General features: G+C 37.8%; 2 protein-coding genes across 2 annotated transcripts; both read right to left on the bottom strand.

Moving 5' to 3' along the window:
• Positions 1-266: 266 nt before the first annotated feature.
• LOC142617835 (GABA transporter 1-like) lies at positions 267-20,595 on the bottom strand. The gene is made up of 7 exons (XM_075790794.1): positions 20,348-20,595; positions 19,859-20,089; positions 19,307-19,404; positions 1,986-2,172; positions 1,768-1,898; positions 1,082-1,315; positions 267-784 (listed from the first exon to the last, which is right to left on the bottom strand). The coding sequence occupies exons 1-7, from the start codon at positions 20,457-20,459 to the stop codon at positions 404-406; spliced, it is 1,374 nt and encodes a 457-aa protein (XP_075646909.1). The 5' UTR covers positions 20,460-20,595; the 3' UTR covers positions 267-403.
• On the bottom strand, positions 4,005-10,625 carry LOC142617833 (uncharacterized). The gene is made up of 2 exons (XM_075790793.1): positions 7,252-10,625; positions 4,005-6,996 (listed from the first exon to the last, which is right to left on the bottom strand). The coding sequence occupies exon 1, from the start codon at positions 10,316-10,318 to the stop codon at positions 8,735-8,737; it is 1,584 nt and encodes a 527-aa protein (XP_075646908.1). The 5' UTR covers positions 10,319-10,625; the 3' UTR covers positions 4,005-6,996; positions 7,252-8,734.
• Positions 20,596-20,920: the final 325 nt, after the last annotated feature.

Below are 20,920 nucleotides of genomic sequence, written 5' to 3'. Positions count from 1 at the left end.
ACACATTGATGTCATTTCGATAATGTAATTCATCGCGAGTGTTTATCATTTAGTCCGACCTTACAATCACTTGTATCATCTATAATAAATGTGTAGGATTTTAAGAATTCCACTGTCCTAACAATTTTAGAGAATCCTAATTCACTATGCTTTCTTTCTTCAACAAAAGCTCTGTACTGTGTAATGCATGAAAATCGGTTTTTAAATGTAGCTGTTGGAACCAATACGAAATATTATAAGGAACAAAGGGAAATGCAAAAGAAGTATGCTAGAACCAATAGCATTGCATTATTGAGTGCTTCACGCATTTCTCTTAAAGTTTTCCAGACATATTTCGCTGCTTAAGAATCATACATGATACATTGTTCTGGTTCTTTTACTATATCTGCTACACTAAATATTTTTACACATTAGCAAATAAATGATATGCTTTGGCATCGTTAACTATTTGTCGAATTGATGCTATTGCACCTACGGCGGCCAATGCTGTAGATGCTACTGCAATGAACGCGTTACCCCAAAATACTAGGCCACGCTTTGAGGGCTTGAAAGTCACATTGTAGACAACCATAGGGAAAATAAAATCTAGAGGAATACATCCAAATGCCCCCAAAACTGCCATGATATCTCCGAAGAAAGGTAGCATAGCTGCAATTAATATACCTATAATCACTGATATTGACCGGGAAATCAACCTTGGCACAACGTTACGATAGGAAAATTGATCCATTTTGGGGTCTGCAAACCATTTTTCAAACACTTCATTTGTTGGTTGCAAGTAAACCTGCATTTTAACCAATTTGCAATATAGTCATGAAATTTAATGCTGCCATAATAGAGTGAAGGTTTGGAAGTAGGGTTTCTATGCTAAAGTTAGTACTAATTTTACTACAAAAATATTTATAAACCAACATGATAAAGAATATGATCGGTATCACTTCAATAATATTGTAAACAAATATCTGAATCAATTTTCTGTGGCTTGTAAAGATAAATTTGAAAAGTTTATGTAGTTAATTTTATAATTTTCCAAGACAATCTTTATGCATTATCAAGCTAAATATTTATGAGTTAGACTTACCACTGTGACAGCTGATATTTGCAGAAGAATGAAAATATTGGTCATCAATAGAAACCAAGTTGGTAGCAAAGGCTGTCCGTTACCCATAACATTTGAAAGAACAGTCCCCATAGCCTGATTGCCAAATGCCCAATACCCAGAGATTGCAACGCTGAAAAAAGTCGCGAGTATAACAGAGTAACAGACGCATAAACCTTTGAACATCTTGCCCTTGACTGGAGGAGCTATAGTTGCCTGCGAATGGAAGAAATATAAGGCAACTTAATTCTATTTCTCACTTGTAGTCAATGGTATTGAAGTATTTAGAATCTAACTTTTATCAAAACATTAGGAGAAAGTATTTTTGTTAACAGTTATACAAGTTATCAATGTAACAATTAACCCAATGAGTAAATACCAGATGGAAAGTTGGTGAGACCAATTTTGACTAAAGAATAGAAAATTGAATCATATGGTATTCATTCATTGAGCCATTAGACTTGATAGAACTGTTAAAAGAGATACTTTCTTGCATATTATAATTGTAGTTAGATGCAAGTTATATCACAATTTAACTGGAATTTCAGTTTGTTTAACTTCTATACAAGCTCAAAATAAAGAAAAGGGAACAAAATAGGATTTTTTTTTTCTTTCTTTTCTCAAAATATTTTTCTTGGCAACAAATTAGTGTAGGGGCAGAACTAAACCTGTATTTCGGGAATAATTCCACAGGCATATGTAGTAGCAATGATTGAAACAGCATTAACACCACCAAAAACACGATTTACTCCGGAGCTATTTAAGGAATAGTCCCTAGTAGGAGCATTCTTGGAATATCCTGTAAAAGCAGTGTAAGTCTCAATGTCTGTGATATTCATATACAGAGACATGTTTTCTGTAACTTGGTGTTGAGTCTTAGTCTTACCGACGTGTATGGAACCGGCTGTGACACAAGCACTGAAAGCAAGGCAAAGGGTTAGAGAGACAAGATTGATATGCCTCAGCGAGTGGAAGGATGGAATTTGAGCTAAAAACAGTATTAGTACTCCAAAAATACTAATAAACTGGTAAAGCTTCATAGTCCCGTTTGGGTTATGGAGCAAGTAAATGAACTGCCAAAAAGAAAAATTAAGAGTTAGTAACAAGAAAAATAGAGCATTTTGTATATGGAATCTGTTCTCAGAGAGATTCATTATGATCTTTTTCATTGTCTAGATTATAGTCCAAATGGAGAATCTAATTTTCTTTAGACATTTCATTATTTGGTTTGAGATGAATAACTTATCTTCTTTTACCTTATGGTCATAAAATGATTAGTATTTGTGCATATCAACTAGCTTAATTAGTAAAGTTTCTAGCCTATCAACCAAACAAAAAAGATTATTTGGTCATGTGGGATTTGATAGGTCTTAGATTCAACATTCACCAACAAATGAAAAAAAAGAAAAAGTTAGAGAATTAGAATATATCTTAAAAGTACGTACTTCCTATAAGTAATCATATTCAACTAAAAGAGTGAATGTGATCCGTCATCCCTTTCTGGTGAATTAAAAATTCTCTTTCTCACACTTAGTATTTCAATGTATACACTACCAACTACAGTACTACATGTCATATCTTTTCTTCCTTTTCTTTTTTCATTTTAAAACTTTAATTAGAAAGAAAAATAGATGTGTAATAGAATGCGATAGATGGAGCATAAAATGGAATACTTTAGAGTGAGAGAGGGGAGTTTGTTACTTTAAAGTCTAAATAAAATAATGATTGATTTCTCGTAAAAAAAAAAAAGAAAAGAAGCTATTATGATTATGCTCTGATATATGATTTCTACGGATGATTACATTCTTATCGTTTTTTATGTAACAAAAAATAAGTTATTTCTATCATATGTGTAGATTTGTTGTGCTTTAAATTGAAAAAGTGTCATAGATATTTCTTTTACAAGTGTGTCTATTTGGGATAATTTATTTTTATCTACTTGTTTTAATTATTTAATTCAAGTAAAAATAAAAATAAAAACTATATCTATAATTTAAAATGGAGAAATTGTGAAGAGATTGATGGAAAAAAGAAATAGAGGAATAAAGGCAATTGGAATTTAGTGATTTATTTTATAATTTTTTTAAAATTTAAAAATGTTAAAAGTGTTGTAGCTCAACTAAGTTCCTTCTTAATTGTATGTATAAAAAAAAGAGTTACTTCTTAATGTTTCAAATAAAGAAATCTAGAATTCAAAATCTCATTCTCCCATAATAACTATAGATTTATAAATAACAGACTCCTTAGAATAAAAATAACAGACTTCTTAGAATTAAAAATAATAATAATAATAACACAAAACAAAAAAAATATATTACAGCCACAGTAGTCTTAACCATGTGTAAACCAACTAGCCAAAGCATTCTCGCTTAATAAAACTTCTCCATTACATCTTCAACCATCTAGGATCTCAACTCAAATTACCTTGGCAACAAATCACCTCTCTATTACACATGGGATTTAGAGCACATTTTGCAACCAACAAGGGTCTCCTGACTCTCCTCTACTCTACCCATACTTGATATTCAAAGCTTTGGAGAGCTAAGGCGCTAGCTTAAAAGCTCCCCTGTGAAACACTGTGTTTAGCAAGACCCCATATACCCATGGATCAGCTATCGAGAGTCCCTCACAAACCAAAAGTTCTGTGAGTCTCCATCATTTTATTTAAAAAAGAAAAACCTTTGTGAGTCCATTATTAAGTTATCTGTTTATTTGTTTGTTTTTTTTTTTTTTTTCTTTTAAAATAATATGTTAATAATACTTTTTTTTTCTTGACAAAATGGCAAACTAATCTAACAATCCAGTTTGGCTTGCAAAAGCAAAATCCATGAACCCAAAAAAAGTGAAGAGAAATTGAACAGTCAGATTTACAGGTATGTGTGCACCCTTTCACGTTTACCTTATTTTGATTATAAGAAAAGAAAAGTATTTCTGCGTTTCACACAACACCACCATTCACTTTATTTAAATTGTAAGTCTTATGATCAGCTAGAGTTAATCACTAAAATACTATCCCGATTAGCCATCAAGTCTCTAGTACGCTGCCTCAGCATTTCCAAACAATCGTATTCCTTAATTAATCAAGGTCCCTGACTTCATCAAGTTGCACCTTAATTGCTCCATCGAGACCAACAAAGATCGCACCTTCATCCTCAAGGAACACGACTACTATCCAACCAATCACTTCTCTGTCCCTTTCCTCAACAACCATAATCAGTTTGGCAAGGCCGTGCAAATTCCCATGCCACTATGCTGTCCAAATTACAAAAACCAATTACAAAACCAATATCTTGGACTATTACCACGGTTTGGTTTGCATTCACCTCTGGCATTTTTTTTTTTTTTTTTTTTGAGAAGAAACTAGAATTTCATTTAACCAGAAAAGGAGTACAACAGAGGCCAAGAGCAAATGGAGTCATCCAAGGCCTGACTGAAACAAATGAACTAAAAATGGCGGGATAACACCCTTCCAAAGATTTGAGGCATGATTACACTTGGCGAAATGGGCTAACTCATGGGCAGCCCTGTTGTAGACCCTTTTCACATGTTGGAAAGAACAGTAGGAGAAAGAAGACCTTGCAAGCTGGATACCTTGAACAAAATGACTCATTATACCGTCAGTGAGGGCGTGGGAAACTGCTGTGATGACCAGGGAAGCATCGGACCTTAAAATTACCTTGGGAAGCTTCATCTCTTGAGCCAAAAGAGCACCCTGTTCCAGCGCAAAAAACTCGGTCCAATCAGCGGGATAGTGCATGGGCAGAGCTTTACAAAGAGCTGCTATCACTCGACCCAAGTCATCCCTAATGATCACCCCAACACCAGAAATGCCACTGCCATCTAAAGAAGAAGCACCATCAACATTAACTTTGAAGAAACCCGGTGGGGGAGCAACCCAGGCACTTTGAGGGGGCTGCTTAGTGGAAAAGTCCAAAGAGATGGCCTCCTGGAAATCCTCAACCAAATTCTTTGCCACTTCCCAGATTTGCAAGGGAGGTAGACCACTCTCACCATGGATTAATTTATTCCTGTTGCACCAAATCGACCAGGAAATGGCAAAGAAAAAATCAAGGAGCTTGTCATTCGGGCTAGAGCTGATTAGGAGCACTAGATCATTGAAGTCCTTTGCATTCAGCAGTGCATCAGTGGGGCAGTCTGGCCAGAGGGACCATACGGAGAGTGCAAGGTCACAAGAGATTAAGGTATGAAGAAGGCTTTCAGGTTCCTCATCACAGATTGGACAGTCACAGGAGGTCTGTATTCCTTTCGCAGCCATTTTTGTAAGCACGGGGAGGCCATTTACACAAGCCCGCCAAGAGAAGATCTTAATTTTTTCTGGAAGCTTTAGAGACCAGATTTTCCTCCAAATCCGGGCATTTGGATCCCCAGAAGAGCATTTCCCTTCATCCCTTGTATCAAGAAGCTTGGAAGCGACAAAATAGGCACTTTTAATTGTAAATACACCCCTCTTATTCCCTATCCAAATAAGTTTGTCCTCAGGTAGATTGTGGCTTAGGGGAATTTTTAATATCCTGTCAGCCTCAAATGGTAAGAAGAGAGAATGGACAATCTCAGTATTCCACCACTTAGTTGTTGGGTTAATGAGAGAGGAGACCATAGGGAAGTCCATAAAAGGGCGGGGAGGGGATATTACCTTGAATGTTGATGGGTTTGGAAGCCACTTGTCATCCCAAATGTGAATTAGACGCCCGTTTCCAAATCTCCATCTTGTTCCGATTCGAAGAACTTCTAGACTGTTGAAAATGCTCCTCTAGGTGTAGGAGGGGCTGCTGCCTAAATTTGCATGAAGAATATCACAATAGGGAAAGTATTTCGCCTTAAGGATACGGGCAGCTAGGGAGCTCGGATTTAAGAGGATTCTCCAGGCTTGTTTTGCGAACAAGGCAAGGTTGAAGGCCTGTAAGTTTCTAAAACCCATTCCGCCTTGTGACTTTGGCTTACACGTTGTTTTCCAACCAACCCAAGCCATTTTAGACTCATGATGCTTCTGTCCCCACCAAAAATTCCTCATCATTTTCTCCAGGTCTTCACATAGACTCTTTGGGAGTTGGAAACAACTCATCGTGTAGGTAAGAATGGCTTGGGCCACTGCTTTGATGAGAATTTCCTTACCCCCCATTGAGAGCAATTTACCCTTCCACCCAGCCAATTTTTTGCCTACCTTTTCCTTGATCTCCGCAAAGACAAGTTTCTTGGATTTACCTATAATAGAGGGAAGGCCAAGGTATGTTGAATGTCTTGAATCATGCATTGGCCCCAGGATGTTTAGGATCTCATCTTTGAGTGCTTGGGACGTATTTGGGCTGAAAAAGATAGAGGATTTATCAGCGTTGGTTTTCTGCCCTGAAGCAGACTCATACAAATAGAGAATTTCTTTCAGTTTGTTGCACTCATCACCATTGGCTCTACAGAAAAGTAGGCTATCATCGGCAAAGAAGAGGTGTGTATTTTTGGAGCTCCTCTACAGATGGAAATGCCACTTAGATGGTTGTTTCTTGTTGCGTCATGAATGAGAGCAGAGAATCCCTCTGCATATAGGAGAAATAAATACAGGGAGAACGGGTCACCTTGTCTGAGTCCCCTAGTAGGTATAATATTTCCATACGTTGTGCCATTGATAATAACTGAGTATGACACCGAGGAAATGCATTTCATCACCAGATTGATCCAATTCTCCGAAAAGCCCATCTTCCTCATGACTTTTTCTATAAAAACCCATTCGACTCTGTCAAAAGCTTTGCTCATGTCTAGCTTTGCAGCCATAAAACTATCTTTCCCCCCCCCCCCCTTCTTTTTCTTCAAGAAATGCATTATCTCATATGCTACCAGGACATTATCGGTAATAAGCCTATCAGCTGTGAATGCACTATGATTTTCTGAAATGATATGAGGGAGAATAGCCTTGAGGCGGTTAGCTAGTGTTTTTGAGACAAGCTTATAAACCACATTACATAGACCTATTGGCCTAAAATCAGTCATTCTTTTGGGGTTATTAGTTTTTGGCACAAGAGCAATATTGGTTCTATTAATATCAGATAAAGACATGCCAGAATTAAGAACATTTAGAACCATATTTGAAATATTAGTACCTACAACATTCCAGTACTTTTGAAAAAAGAGAGTTGACATACCATCGGGGCCTAGCGATTTCGAAGGGTGCAACTGCTTGAGGGAGGAAATCACTTCTTCTTTTGTGAAAGCTCTAGAGAGCTCTGAATTCATTTCAGGAGAAACCAAGGTTGGAATGGGAGAAATTACATTTTCTGTCCGACTTGGGTGGGAGGAGGAGTATATTTCTTCGAAATAGGAGATGGTTGCTTTGGCGATATTGTCTTGATCCACACACCAGTTACCGTCCTTATCCTAGATTCCCAAGATTGTATCCTGCTTCCGTCTTTTTGAGGCTCTTGAATGAAAAAACTTGGTGTTTTTATCTCCCTCTCGAAGCCAGTGAGCTTTTGAACGTTGACCCCAATAAGTTTCCTCATTATCTAGGAGATCATTGATTTCCTTTCTTACTTGGTTTATTTCCCCTCCTAATGACCCATCACTATCAAGCTGAATTAAAGAACTAAGCCTCTTCCTTTTTTCCTGTATAACCTTCGAAATTTGCCCAAAAGCAGCTGAACTCCAGGCCTTGAGATCAGCTGCACATACAGAAAGAGCAGAAGCGATTCCTCCTGGCGTACTCAAATCACTCCCCGAGCACCAAGCTGCTTCAATAATCTCCTTGCATTCCTCCCGCTTAGTCCACATAGACTCAAAATGGAATCGATGAGCTCGTGGCAGCTTGGGGGTCTTGGGGTCAGATAAAAACAGAGCACAGTGATTTGAGGTAGAGTCAATCAAGTAGTGGACTCTGACCTCACCGAATCTATCTATCCAATCGTTTGTAGCAAACCCCCTGTCAAGCCGTAGATACATCCTTCCATCTCCTTCTTGCATGTTACACCATGTAAATCCAGGCCAATATAGCCTAAATCCTTAAAAACACAATAGTTCACCACTTCTCTGAACTTTTCCATCTGGCCTTGGGAACGCACCAGCCCACCTGATTTTTCCTCCATGGATAATATCTCATTAAAATCACTAAAACAAATCCAAGGAAGTTGGTACTGGTTTTTCATAAAGCAAGCAAATCCCACGAGAACTGCCGTAAATGAGCTTGAGGGTGACCATAGAATCAAGTAATTCTCCATTGAAAACTTGAGTTTCCCTCCGTGACTATTGCATCGATGTGGTGTTTGCTAAAGCTTTTGATTTCCAAGTTGGTCTCCCTCGTCCAAAGGAGTGCCAGGCCTTCACTCCGGCCATGACTAGGAACGAAAAGCCCATTTGCAAACCCAACTCTGACTCTAATTCTTTCCATACGCCTTAATTTAAGCTTAGTTTCCGATAGAAAAACTATTTTGGGAGCCCATTGTCGCACAAGATTGTGCAACGCTTGAACTGACTGGGGGTTCCCAAGCCCTCGACAGTTCCATGCTAATGAATTCATGGCTCCCGGCGGCGCTGCGTAACAGCCACCGCTGATATATCTTCATCACCGAGACTTCTAAAGAGACCATCACATCTTTTTTTCCTAGTTACCTTTTCTTCACCCTTTGGGAAAACTTAAGAACCAGGACGTTTCAATCTTATAGTTGAGCTTTGGGTTTCAGAATCCTTACCTTGGGTTAGACCCTGCTCTCTAGCAAGCTTTTTAATCCAGCCCCTTCCAGTTTGGGCTTTCATAATCCCATGATCCATCTGTTGCTCACTGTTGGCTTCGCATGCTTGGGCATATCTCTTGGGCTTTTGTGGGCTTGTGACCTCAGAGGGGTCTTTAGTTTCCTGTGCACTTAAGCCCATTTTTGAAAGCACCTCACTAGCTAATTCCCGCGTTCCAGATTCCGATATTTCCATAGAGGATGGTGCAGACCCCTCACCCTGTGGGTCCTCTTTCTGACTTAAGACGTGCTTATCTGCAATCACATTGTCTAATCTAGTTTTACTTTCTGCTGCCTGACATTCTGAGCCTCCTAACACGTCACATCCCCATCCTTGGTCTGATTGGCTTGAGACTTTTGAATTTTTCAGATTCTGAATGCTACCGTTGCTAGTACTTTCCCCACCATGGGGTGCCGGAGTGGGTTGGTGTATATTCACAGTGGTATTGCCTTTGTCTCCATTTGGGTTATCCCTACTGGCATTGTAACTGCTGTTTATGGAACTTCTCAGTCTTCCATTTCCACCTTTAGGATTGTCGTACACTCTCAACCATTCTCCATATTGGGGGGTGGCATGCTGTCCATCTAAGCAAGCTTGGCAGTGTTTCTCATCGTGTCCCATCTTTCCATAAAGGAAGCAGAAGGTTGGGAGCCTTTCGTATTTGAAATGAACCCAATATTTTTCACCTTCCATGCCTACAATATTTCCTCCTCTACGAAGTGGCTTGTCCACTGGGAGGTCTACCCTTATGCGTAAAAATTTTGCTTGATTGGCCTGGTTAGCTCTCTTGTCTATCTCTATTAAGCGCCCCATGTTATTTCCTATGTCCCGACCCACCGTCTCAGACATTAATTCGAAAGGTAAACCCCAAAGCTGCACCCAAAACGGAAAGTGAGTGAAAACTATGTTTTCTGATGTGAGACCCTTTTTCCATCTGCATAGAAGTAACAGATTGTTGTCAAAGTTCCAAGGCCCACTATTCTCCACCCATTCCATCTGATTGTGAGACCCAAACTTGAACTGAAAAGTGTTGTTTCCCACTTCAATTATCCTTAGCTCCGATCCCATCTTCCAGGCTGCCCTTAGCGTATTTTTCAGAGCTCGTGGGTTTTGTTGCCTATCTGAGAGAAGCCTTCCAAACAAACTTAATGAACATTCCTCTAAGAGATCTGCTCTACTATGAGCTGTGATTGGTATTTCCATGGTTTCTTCCTTAGTGAGGCAGAGGCTTTGCAGACCATTTACCACCTCTTGTTCCATTGTGAAGGAGTGTGTGAATTTGGGATGGTGTAGCACCCCACAAGGGGGAGAAAAACTCTTCCAGAAAAGGAGAGTAGAAAAGTCTCTTACCAGAGAAGAGAGAGAGAGACTCCTACACCTCTGGCATTTAGAGATAGCAATTTGGAATCCATTGATTAGAAAGTACAAGAAATCGCCGAGTGAACCTAGAGATTTTTCTGATTCTGGAAGGCCCATTTTTGCGTTCATCCATGATCCCCTGATGATGATTATAAGGTGGTGAGGATAGTTGAATTTTCTAAAGACGATATGCTGCTAGTAAACTTCGAATTCAAGGTATATAGTCTTAGATCACATTGTTGGGAAAAAATTTGAAGAAGAATTGCCAATGAAGGAGTGCTCCATATGTTCAAATTCAGCATCCTTAAATGGAGCTATACATTGATTAATTGACCGGAGTCTCTTCTTGCTTTTGATCTTGCCACTGAGAAATTCCAAGTCTATAAGACGCCGGTTCTACCAAAAAACATAAATTGGCTGACGCCTTTGGTGGTTTTGGGAGTTTGGGAGGATATCTCTGTTTTATAGTGAATTCTTTCTTGAAGTATAATGATGTGTGGTTGATGAAAGAATATGGGGTGCAGAGTTCTTGGACTCGGACTTATAAAACTAAGCAAGGCGTGGTGCCTTGGAATTTTCATCATTGCAAACCTCTAATATTTTCCAAGAATGGCGAGAAAGTTATGTTAAAAGAGGGGCATGAGGGCGGTGCTAATCTTGTTTGGTACGACATAAAAATGAAAAGAGGCAAGGGGATTGAGATTCAGAATTTGCCTAGTGATTTTAGCACGGCAGTTTGTATTGGAAATCTTCTCCTACTTGATGATGGTGATAATGTTGCAGAAGAAGAGAGATAAGAGGAAGAATAAAACTGCGGAAATTCAATGAATTTGTTATTATTTGCTTAGTTTGTCAGTCTCAGTATAACTATCTTCTAGATCATATCCATGTAATTTCTGTAGTTTGATATAGTCTGTTTGTGTTGTAGCTAGAGGTTCAAGCCTTTTGATCCACCATTCCTCTTATGTGTTGCAGTTCTGTTATGTTTTTCTTTTAACAATATCTGCTGCATGATTTGTGAAAATTATTTCGTGGCTTGGGTTTCTATGGCTCCATTGTGTGTTCTTGGGGTAGAAGTTTGTATTTAGATAGATGAGAATCTAAAAGAATCATAATCTGCAGTAGATGACTTAGCAAATACAAATCAAGAAGGATGAAGAGGTGATCTTTTAAAAGTAGTTCAGTAAAACATAATGTTTTCTACCCATATATACCTAAATTAGTCTAAAAAAAGTTGTTTGTGACTTTAAAAAGCTATTATTTAACCATATATTTTTTAGATCCAAAGCAAATCCCCTTGATAAAAAAGTCCATGGAAGGTGATTGGCTTAAAAACATTTTACACACGTGTTAGTATGGATGTGTTTGCATGTGTGACTAAAAGAAAGTTATGGAAAAAATAAGTATAAAGCATGAGCAAAGTGGAGATGGAATCTTGACTTTTCTTTATCATGCATTCAAGCTTTTCAGCTTATGGGTTTTTTTTAGTGCTTTTGTCTTTGTTTCTTTTTGTTTGATTAGTGGATGGAAAAATGGGAGGGTAGAAAATTGGGAGAGGATAGAAAAGTGCAAAAAAGGAAGCATAAAAAATTCGTTTGTTTGGTTGTGAAGAAAAAAACAAGAATGGATTGAAAACATTATTTGTAAAAATTTACTCTATTAGGGGAAAAAAACTAGAGTTAGGGTATCAAAATAGATGCTAAATGTTAACTTAAAGTGGAAAAAAAAAACTAACGTGAAAGTAGTGGAGGAAGGAGTGGGGGGTAGAATGGTAATTACCATTAGCTCCCTCTCTTGTCCCCAATCATCTCTCAAAATTGCGGAGAATTTGATGAGCCTGGGGAGAAAATTGTCAAGCCCCACCACTTTCTCTCATTTCCCCCCTCAATTAAACAGTTCTCTCTCCCATTTCCTATCCCTCGGTTTTCCACTCAACAAAACGGACTAGTGTAGTATAGGTTTTCTATATCAAGCTTCCTACAGAATGTATCAAGGTATCCTCAAGTGAGATAGAGTCCAATAAAAGTGAAGCAAGTGCATGCACTTCCTAGTGCTTGAATAATCTTGGTTAAAATCAAAAGTTTTGTAACTCGCACATCCTAGTGTTTTTAAAAGAGACATTCAAGCTTTGAATGCCTCCTACTCCAACTATCAAATTATCAAAAAATAAAATAAAGAGAATAATCTTGGTTATTGGAGATGTTTACTAATAAATTTAAGTAGAGAATCAATTAAGTATCTCCAATAACAAAATATATAATTAATTTAATCGCATATCCCAAATTGAATAAGGAAAAATATTATTTTACACCCATTTACCTTCATTATTTTATATCAATATTCACAACTAGCCTCATCACACGCGCTTTACGCATGCAATGAGACTTTTTTTTTGTTTGGTCTAGTGTCATAATTTTCCCTTTGAAAAAAAAATGAAATTTGGATAAGTTTGTTTTGAAGACATGTAGGAGAGTATCCTATTTTATAGGTATTTTAAGTGGAGTTGGAGAAATATTTTTATTGGATTCTCCTCAAGTTTCTTCCTTGTTAAACGTAAGGTTTAGGGATTGTGGATGACTAAATTTCAAGCTTGAAATAAATCAAACAAGTAAAATAGTTTCACAAATACGAATTTTTATTGATGAATATGTTGTACAATTTTATGAAATTACAAAAGAGTGATATCCTTTGATTCGATTTCCTTGAAAGACTTGTTGATTGGAATTGTAATGATGTGATTTTGACTTGAACACCAAATATCCTTCAATTTGGCTTATGGATGGATCGAAGACCCTTGAAACATAATTGCAATGAATCTTTGGCTATGGGCTTGTTAGAAATTCTTTGTTCTTCGTGTTCTTTTTTATATTCTTTGTGTTCTTTGCGTTTGAAGGTTTGTGGTGGAAGTTCTTTGGGGCTTAATCCTTAGAGCTTTGCTGATTTGTGGTTTGTTGAAGTTTTTGGAGCCTTTTGAGTTTGATTTTAGCAAACTTTAAGATCTAGGCAGGTAGTTTGGACGATTCTACTTCAAATGTTCTTTGTATTCGAGGTTGAAGTTCTTGAAGTTCCTAGAGGCTTCAGGGCTTGATTCCAGTAGAGCTTCTGTACTTCTAAATCTTCTTTGATGTTGCTTGTGCTCTAGATGTCTTGGTGTCTTCCAAGATCTCTCCCAATATGTCTTGATGTGTTCAAATGCCTTAGGAAGGATTCTATTTATAGGAGATTGGGGGTGAGTGAGCTACACATGGTGAAGTCTGATTGGTGACATGTGTCACAGTCTGATTGAAGGAATTTTAAGACTTTTTCTCTAAGACACGTGGCATCTTTGATTGGCTGAAATGTCTTAATTTTCAAGGTGACACCTATCAACACCTAATTGGATTGCCTATGTCATTGCTTACATACGTAGGATTGCTTACGTCATTGCTTACATGTGTTGATGTGTGATTCGTATTTTGCATGACTTTTTATGTTTTTATTTCATGACACTTGGCATATTTCTGTTGGTTCCTGAATGGTGACGGTAGAACCTAGTTGTAGTACATGGTGTTTTGTAATTGGCCTTACTTTGCGGACTTGGTAGTATGATGTGTTAGCTTGTAATAGGTCGGGGATTTTTCCTCTTTAAATGCCCCCTCGAGACTTGTTCACGCACACAGTTTCAGGGTGTCGTAAGGGAATGAGTCTCGAAAACAGATTTCAACACTTGACTCTTCAAGTGAAGTAGATGAAGGTGGTTCAGTTGGATGAGGTAATTTCAGAAGAGTAGACCCACCCATATGAAAGGTTTTGATGAGACCGAAAAGTGATCAGCAAGTATTCGAATGTACATACGTGACCGGGCCATGTCAACAGAGGTTAAGTTAAGGTAATTTGAAAAGAGTGTTCCATGGCATCTGGAATGGGTTGGTGAGGCTGAAAATTATTTGCATGTAGTTGGAAGTACTTGTGTGATTGAATCATATTAGCAGATGTTAAGCTGAGGTAATTTCAAAAGAGTGTCCCATGGTATTTAGAATTGGTCCGTGAGGCAAAAAGTTATTTGCAAGTAGTTGGATGTACTTGCATGATTGAATAATATCAGCAAAGGTTAAGCTGAGGTAAATTCAGAAGAGTATTTTGGATTGTTGGCGGGCGATCATAGGGTGTAGAAGATGGTGACAAGGTAAGGATGTTGGCTGGATACAACATGCAGAGCTATGGGGCTAGCCTCGCTTATTTGAGAACTCCTGGTGAAGTAATCTCAAAAGAATACACTTTGGATTATGGAAGGGATGTGTGGGAAAGTGGTTGAGTGCGCATGCGTTAAAGTATTTCCTAGAATAAGTTGAGGTAATTTCAGAAGCATATGGTTTTTGGGTCTGTTGGTGGTGGTTGTGAAGAAGATGGAGATGAAGCGAAGATGGTGAATGTGTGAAACATATGACACCATGGAGCTGGATCTATACGTCAGAGAATTTTTGGTGGAGATGTTTCTGGGAGTATATTTTGGAATACGGGACTGATTGTATGTTGAGTAGAGTCTAATGGCAAGTCGTAGAATGTGTGTGCATGATGGGACCATGCTGACAGAGGTTAAGTTGAAGTAATTTCATAAGCATACTTCCTTAAATACTTCAAGTGGAATTTAAGTTGGAGTAATTCTAGAAAAATGTGTTCTGAAGTACCAGCAACGATCACCTTTGTGTCCTAAGCTGGTGGTGACATGGACTGTGGCTTTGGTGGAAACATATCTTTGATTGACCAACACTAGAGGCTAATAATTGTGGAGGACCTAGATTGAACCATGCTGCTGATTTCTGATGGGCTGGAACCTTGGAGGTCGATGTGAGTGTTGGATGTGAGAAAATTTGTAGGATACCCTAACACCTTTACAACCCCTATATAATGACACTTGTTGAAAGATATGAACAAAGTCGGGATGTTGGCTTAGACAGATGAGGTAATGATTCTGCAGTATGTTGGAAAAGCCCAGAAAATGAAAGATGGAGCTAACATGTAATTTTGGTTTTAGAAACCAGCCAAGCTGCTGTTTGTTCTAAACCTCTGCTTCTGTTATAAGACCAAACAACTTGAGAAGGACTATGGAGTTCTCAAAGTAGTTAGGAAGCTCATTGAGCTAGGGTACGGGTGATCCAATTAGACTTAGATCTCATGGCTAGGTAGATTTGAGACTACAAGGAACAATGATGCGGGCTATGTTATGTGAAATTTTATGGACAAATGAGGCCGATAATTGGAGAAAAAAAGTTTGTTTGGATCTCAAAACTGTTGTGAGGAGGGTTTCTACTAGACCATGAGAAGGTTAAGTTCAAGTTGATTAGAAAGAAATATTGGTTGCTAGGCATTAAGAATGATGAAGCTACAGCGAGAAATGGCTCTGAGAAGGAGGATTTGAAAACTTGAAAGAAGCAAATCTTCATTCATGATTCAATGTGTTTTTCTTGATGAGCTTCAATGAATCAGAACCTTCTATTTATAGCGGAGAGATGAAGAATGGTAGATGGGTATTTTAGATAAGAATGGTAGGCACCGAACGAGAATGGTAGGTGGGAGACTAGTAGGCATTGAATAGGAATGGTAGGTTGAATTGGTGACCCAATGTAACTTCAAGTTTAGGATATGTGTATTTGTTTAGACCCCTTAAAGCAGATTTTTTAACCTAATATATTAGCCAAGTGATTACTTAGTTTTATTAATTAGATCTAGATTAAACAATAATAAATCATATCATGCAAAGCAGCAGAAAATAAATAACATCACGATATAATGACCCAGGAAAACAAATAAAACGAACTGTCTCAAGGTAAAAACCTGGGGAGGATTTGACCTAGTAATCCTCAAGGTAAAACAAATCCATTATAAGAGAATTAAAGTTTTTACAATCAGATTTAACCCTAAATCTATTACTACCTCAAGTAGTAACTTACTGACACGACCACGTGTAAGCTCCAAATCCATGAACTCCTTCTCTTCTTGGACTTACTGCAACATAAGTACCCACACTTGTGACTTTGAGATGCCACTCAAAGGTTTTAGATTACCTTCACTTGTTGATTTTTGTAGCAGCAAATAGATTTTACTAATGCTTGATTGTAAATCTTGCTCCGATAGACACTTGCGTAGTTAGAAGGTACAACACCTCTCAAATCTCACAAGGAGTAACACACAAGTCTTTCAAAGATCTTCAAAATGTAGCTAGGGTTTCCCTTTTATATATGGACAAGTTAGATTGAAACCCTAAACGTTTTCTCGGGCTTGGGCCTTGTTTTAAAATTTTTCAGAATCTTATTTTTGCGATTTTCGATCGGTCAAATCTAATTTTCGATCAATCAAGTTTGGTAGATTCTGACTCTTCTTTTTGAATCTAATATAGACTAGATATGTTTTGTTCTTGGTTTGCCAATACATACAAAATAGAATTCTAAACATTTAATCCTAAATCTTTAGAACCTAACAGGATACGCTTGTGAGAATTCATCTGTTCTTTGAAAGGGAAGCCTTGATGAAGTCTGGAGAATAACCCTACGGGAATCTAGACTAAATGGATGAATCTCAAATTTTGATTTTGGGAGCTTGGGTTTTGGACATTGCCAGTACTTCGGAGAAGTGGGTCAGATTGGTGGTTTCCAAGTCCTTAACAAATAAACAGATTTCAAAATTAGAATCTTCACAAAAAACCGAGTGGGACAAGCTTTGCACGAAAATCTTGATTCTTGGTCAAAGTTCACATCAAAGCCAACCGTCATAGAATCACACTATTTGAAAAAAAATTATTCTCAAATGAAGAAATGGACCCCAAAATCGGAATGTAAGTGAAAAACTGAGCAAGACAGGTCCTTTTTGAAAATTTTGACTTCTAGTCAAGATTTATGCAAAAGTCAACTTTCAAGAAATTGGACCATTTGCGCAGTTTTTGAGTCTTAGACAAAGAAACGGATCCCAAAATCAGAATGTATGCAAAAAACTGAGTGGGACAGGTCCGTTTTGAAAATTTTGATTTTTGGTCAAGGTCAAAGGTTAACTTTGGTCAAAGCCTTTTTTTTTTTTTTTTTTTTTTTTTTTTTTTTTTTTTTCGGTGCAGCGGTTTGGATTTGGGTCACAATTTTGGGTTGGATTTCAGAAATCGGGTCAGTTTGGAGGATGACATCATGAGGACGTCATCAATGACGTCAGACGGTTGCTGGGCGCTTGTCAGTGAGTGGGCATGTGAGTCTTCATGGTGGCGCGTGAGAGTGCGTGAAACTGACGCTGGGGTTCCCTAAGCATTTGGCAGTGCATGGGGGTGCGTGTCTAGGCTTCTAGAGTTGATTTTCCTTGGTTTTGTAGATCGAGTGGTGAAGTTAGTTTTCTTAATTGGCGATTCGATTTGAACAGATGTGAAGGAGGAGGCCACGGTCTTCGAAGCTTGTAGTGGTGCGTGGCAAAGATTTTGGGTCTGAAATCTTCAAGTTTGGTAGATTGAAGGCCGTAGAAGACCCCTGTGGGGTCAATTTTGTGAAATAAGGTCTGGATTTTCACAAATTCGAATGAGAAAGCTGCGGGTCTTTGTTGGACTTATGGCCTTTTGGTCTACTTTGGCGGTGGCCATTCTGATAGGGCAGCACCTGAGTTTAGACTTGTAGGTCGTGAGGTGGGTGATGAGCCACCAATTTCTGTCTCTTTTATTCCTAAATCTCATTTTTTATTTTAAAATTTGGTGTAGACTTATTTGATTTTGAGTACATTTGAGTTTGCAAAATTTGACTCTAGACTTGAACTGTTTTCACATTTTTTTCTAAACGTGAACACAATTTTTTTCATTGGCTGGCTGGTGGAACCATTTGATGGTTTGTTGACTTTCTTTATTTTTCTTGCCAACTACTTTAGTAGAGATGTCCCACTGGGCATGCCAGAATTTGTGGACAACTAAATTTCAAGTTTGAAATAAATCAAACAAGTAAAATAGTTTCACAAATACGAATTTGAATTGATGAATATGTGGTACAATTCTCTGAAATTACAAAAGAGTGATCCTCTAATTCAAGCTCCTTGAAAGACTTGTTGATTGGAATTGTAATGATGTGATTTTGACTCGAACACCAAATATCCGTCAATTTGGCTGAAGGATGGATCGAATACCCTTGAAACAAAATTACAATGAATCTCTGGCTATGGGCGTGTTAGAAATTCTTTGTTCTTCATTTTCTTCGTATGATCGTCGTGTTCGGAGGTTTGTGGTGGAAGTTCTTTGGGGCTTAATCCATAGAGCTTCGCTGATTTGTGGTTTGTTGAAGTTTCTAGAGGCTTTTGAGCTTGATTCCAGCAAACTTTAAGATCTAGGTAGGTAGTTTGGATGATTTTGCTTCAAATGTTCTTTGTATTTGAGGTTGAAGTTCTTGAAATTTCTAGAGGCTTCAAGGCTTGATTCCAGTAGAGCTTCTATACTTATGAATCTTCTTTGATGCTACTTGTGCCTCTAGGTGTCTTGGTATCTTCCAAGATCTCTCCTAAGATGTCTTGGTGTCTTCAAATGCCTTAGGAAGGCTTCTATTTATAGGAGATTGGGGGTGGGTAGGCGACACGTGGTGAAGTTTGATTGGAGGAATTTTAAGACTTTTTCTCTAAGACACGTGGCATCTTTTGATTGGCTGAAATGTCTTAATTTTCAAGGTGACACTTGTCAACACCCGATTGGATTGTCTATGTTATTGCTGACACGCGCAAGACTACTTATGTCATTGCTTACATGCGCCAATGTGTGATTGGTATTTTGCATGCCTTTTTATGTTTTTATTTCATGACACTTGGCAAATTTCTGTTGGTTCCTGAATGATGATGGTAGAACCTAGTTGTAGTATGTGGCGCTTTGTAATTGACCTTATTTTGTGGACTTGGTAGTATGATGTGTCAACTTGAGGTCGGGAATTTTCCCTCTCTACATGGATATTTTTGAACCATTTAAAAGTTTAATCTAGAAAGGAGAATCCTATTATAAATAGTATAGATTAATACAGATATGTCTAAATTTTAAATTGTTTACGTTTTAAAACATGAAAGTGAATATATATATATAATAAAAAAAAATTGAACGTAGGAGTATCATAATTATAACCATAGTAAACTGACACAACTGACCTTAAGGCTCTGCCCTCCCAGAAGGCTGCCAGCCACAACTGCGCCATAGCATATCCCAAATTGAAGTGGCCCAACAGCATATTTGCCCCATCTAGGTCCTGCCAATGCCAACATATATATCTTGGACAATTTATGGCCGGTTTCATTAAAGATTTCTAATATTGTTGTTTAAATGTTGTGAAAATACTTATGGGTTAAAAGTATTGTGAAAACATACATTTCAGTATTTAAACACTGAAAACAGTTATTTAAACACATGTACCAAACACCCTCTTAGCATCAGTTACCAAAGCCTCAATTACTCAAAAGAAAATATATGAAAGAGAGGGAGTGCATAAAACTTAAAATATTTTCATTATAAAACCAGCAAGAAAAGAAAGATCATTAAGTATTGGTTCTTTATCCAAATCAAACTTCACTTGAAGTCTTCAAAAGGGTTATTTTTCTTTTAAATTCTTTCTCTAATCTTGAACATGGAAAAAATTAGTATAAAGAAGGAATTGGCATTTATGAGCATTGAGCAGTGTACAAAATATAATCAAATACGCCTACCTAAAACATCACTAGCCACGTCCCTAAACCGAAGCTGGCGCTGACCAAGTTGTGCATGGTGTTCCAAAACCGCAGATAGAAGATTGTAGGAATAGAAAGTAACTAAACCTGCAAGGATTAAGCATACAACTCCTCCAACCCAGCCTAGCAAGGCTAGAGCAAAGGGAAGGCTTAGAAGCACCGGTGCTACGATTGATGTGGTTAAATGGTATCCACAGTGCAACCATGATCCTAATGATACCACAAATTTACACCAAACCTTAGAATATTACATAGTTTAGGACCAATCATTAATCATGTTTAGAATATATTGCAGCATGAAGCTAGAAAGTACAGAATAAAAAAAGGGAAAATTTGTCATGTACTATTGCAACATGTGAAGCTCTATATCTACAGGTCAAAGTTCTCTTAGAATGGTCATGAAGTCTTAAAATGAAAGCATTTGAAAGATCTGTTGGGAATTGGGGAAAAAGAAGAGAACTTACAAACCTTTGGATTTGAGGACAAACAAAGCTCCAGCATCAAGCTGTTTGGGAGGGTGAACACCATTTTCCTTGCCAAATATGGAATCACTGGAGGAGTCTGGAACTACAGCTGCCATCTCTCAAGAGCTAGTTGAATGAGTGGTATACCATTTGTGCAATAAAATTCTAGTATAGGAGGGTAATGACAAATGAGGATATTAATTTAATCAGGGCCGGCTCAACAACTTTGGAGGCCTTAGGCGAAAATTTTAAGTGGGGCCTTTTTATATTTAAATATTAATCAAATAATATATATTGAGATGTGAGATGTAATATATATTGTTGTGCGCTTGTGCAGTGCAGATGTGAGATGTCTAGCTTGTACTCCTATGGCTAAGTGTAAAAGCAAAAAACGTGTCCTACTCTTATCATAGCAAGGGTCCAATTGAGAGAGGGGCAGAAAAGGGTCCTATCATAGTAGAATTTTGTTTTAATATTTTGCATCAATATTTTCCCAGCCTGTCCTATGACTAAAAACGTGTCCCATCAATCAATTGTGCAGTGAAATAAACTAAAAATATATATAATTTAAGTTAAA

Source organism: Castanea sativa, chromosome 11 (assembly GCF_040712315.1).
Source record: "Castanea sativa cultivar Marrone di Chiusa Pesio chromosome 11, ASM4071231v1".
Taxonomy (NCBI): Eukaryota; Viridiplantae; Streptophyta; class Magnoliopsida; order Fagales; family Fagaceae; genus Castanea; species Castanea sativa.
The sequence above is the reverse complement of the archived record's forward strand: the minus strand, read 5'-3'. Positions and strand labels throughout refer to the sequence as shown.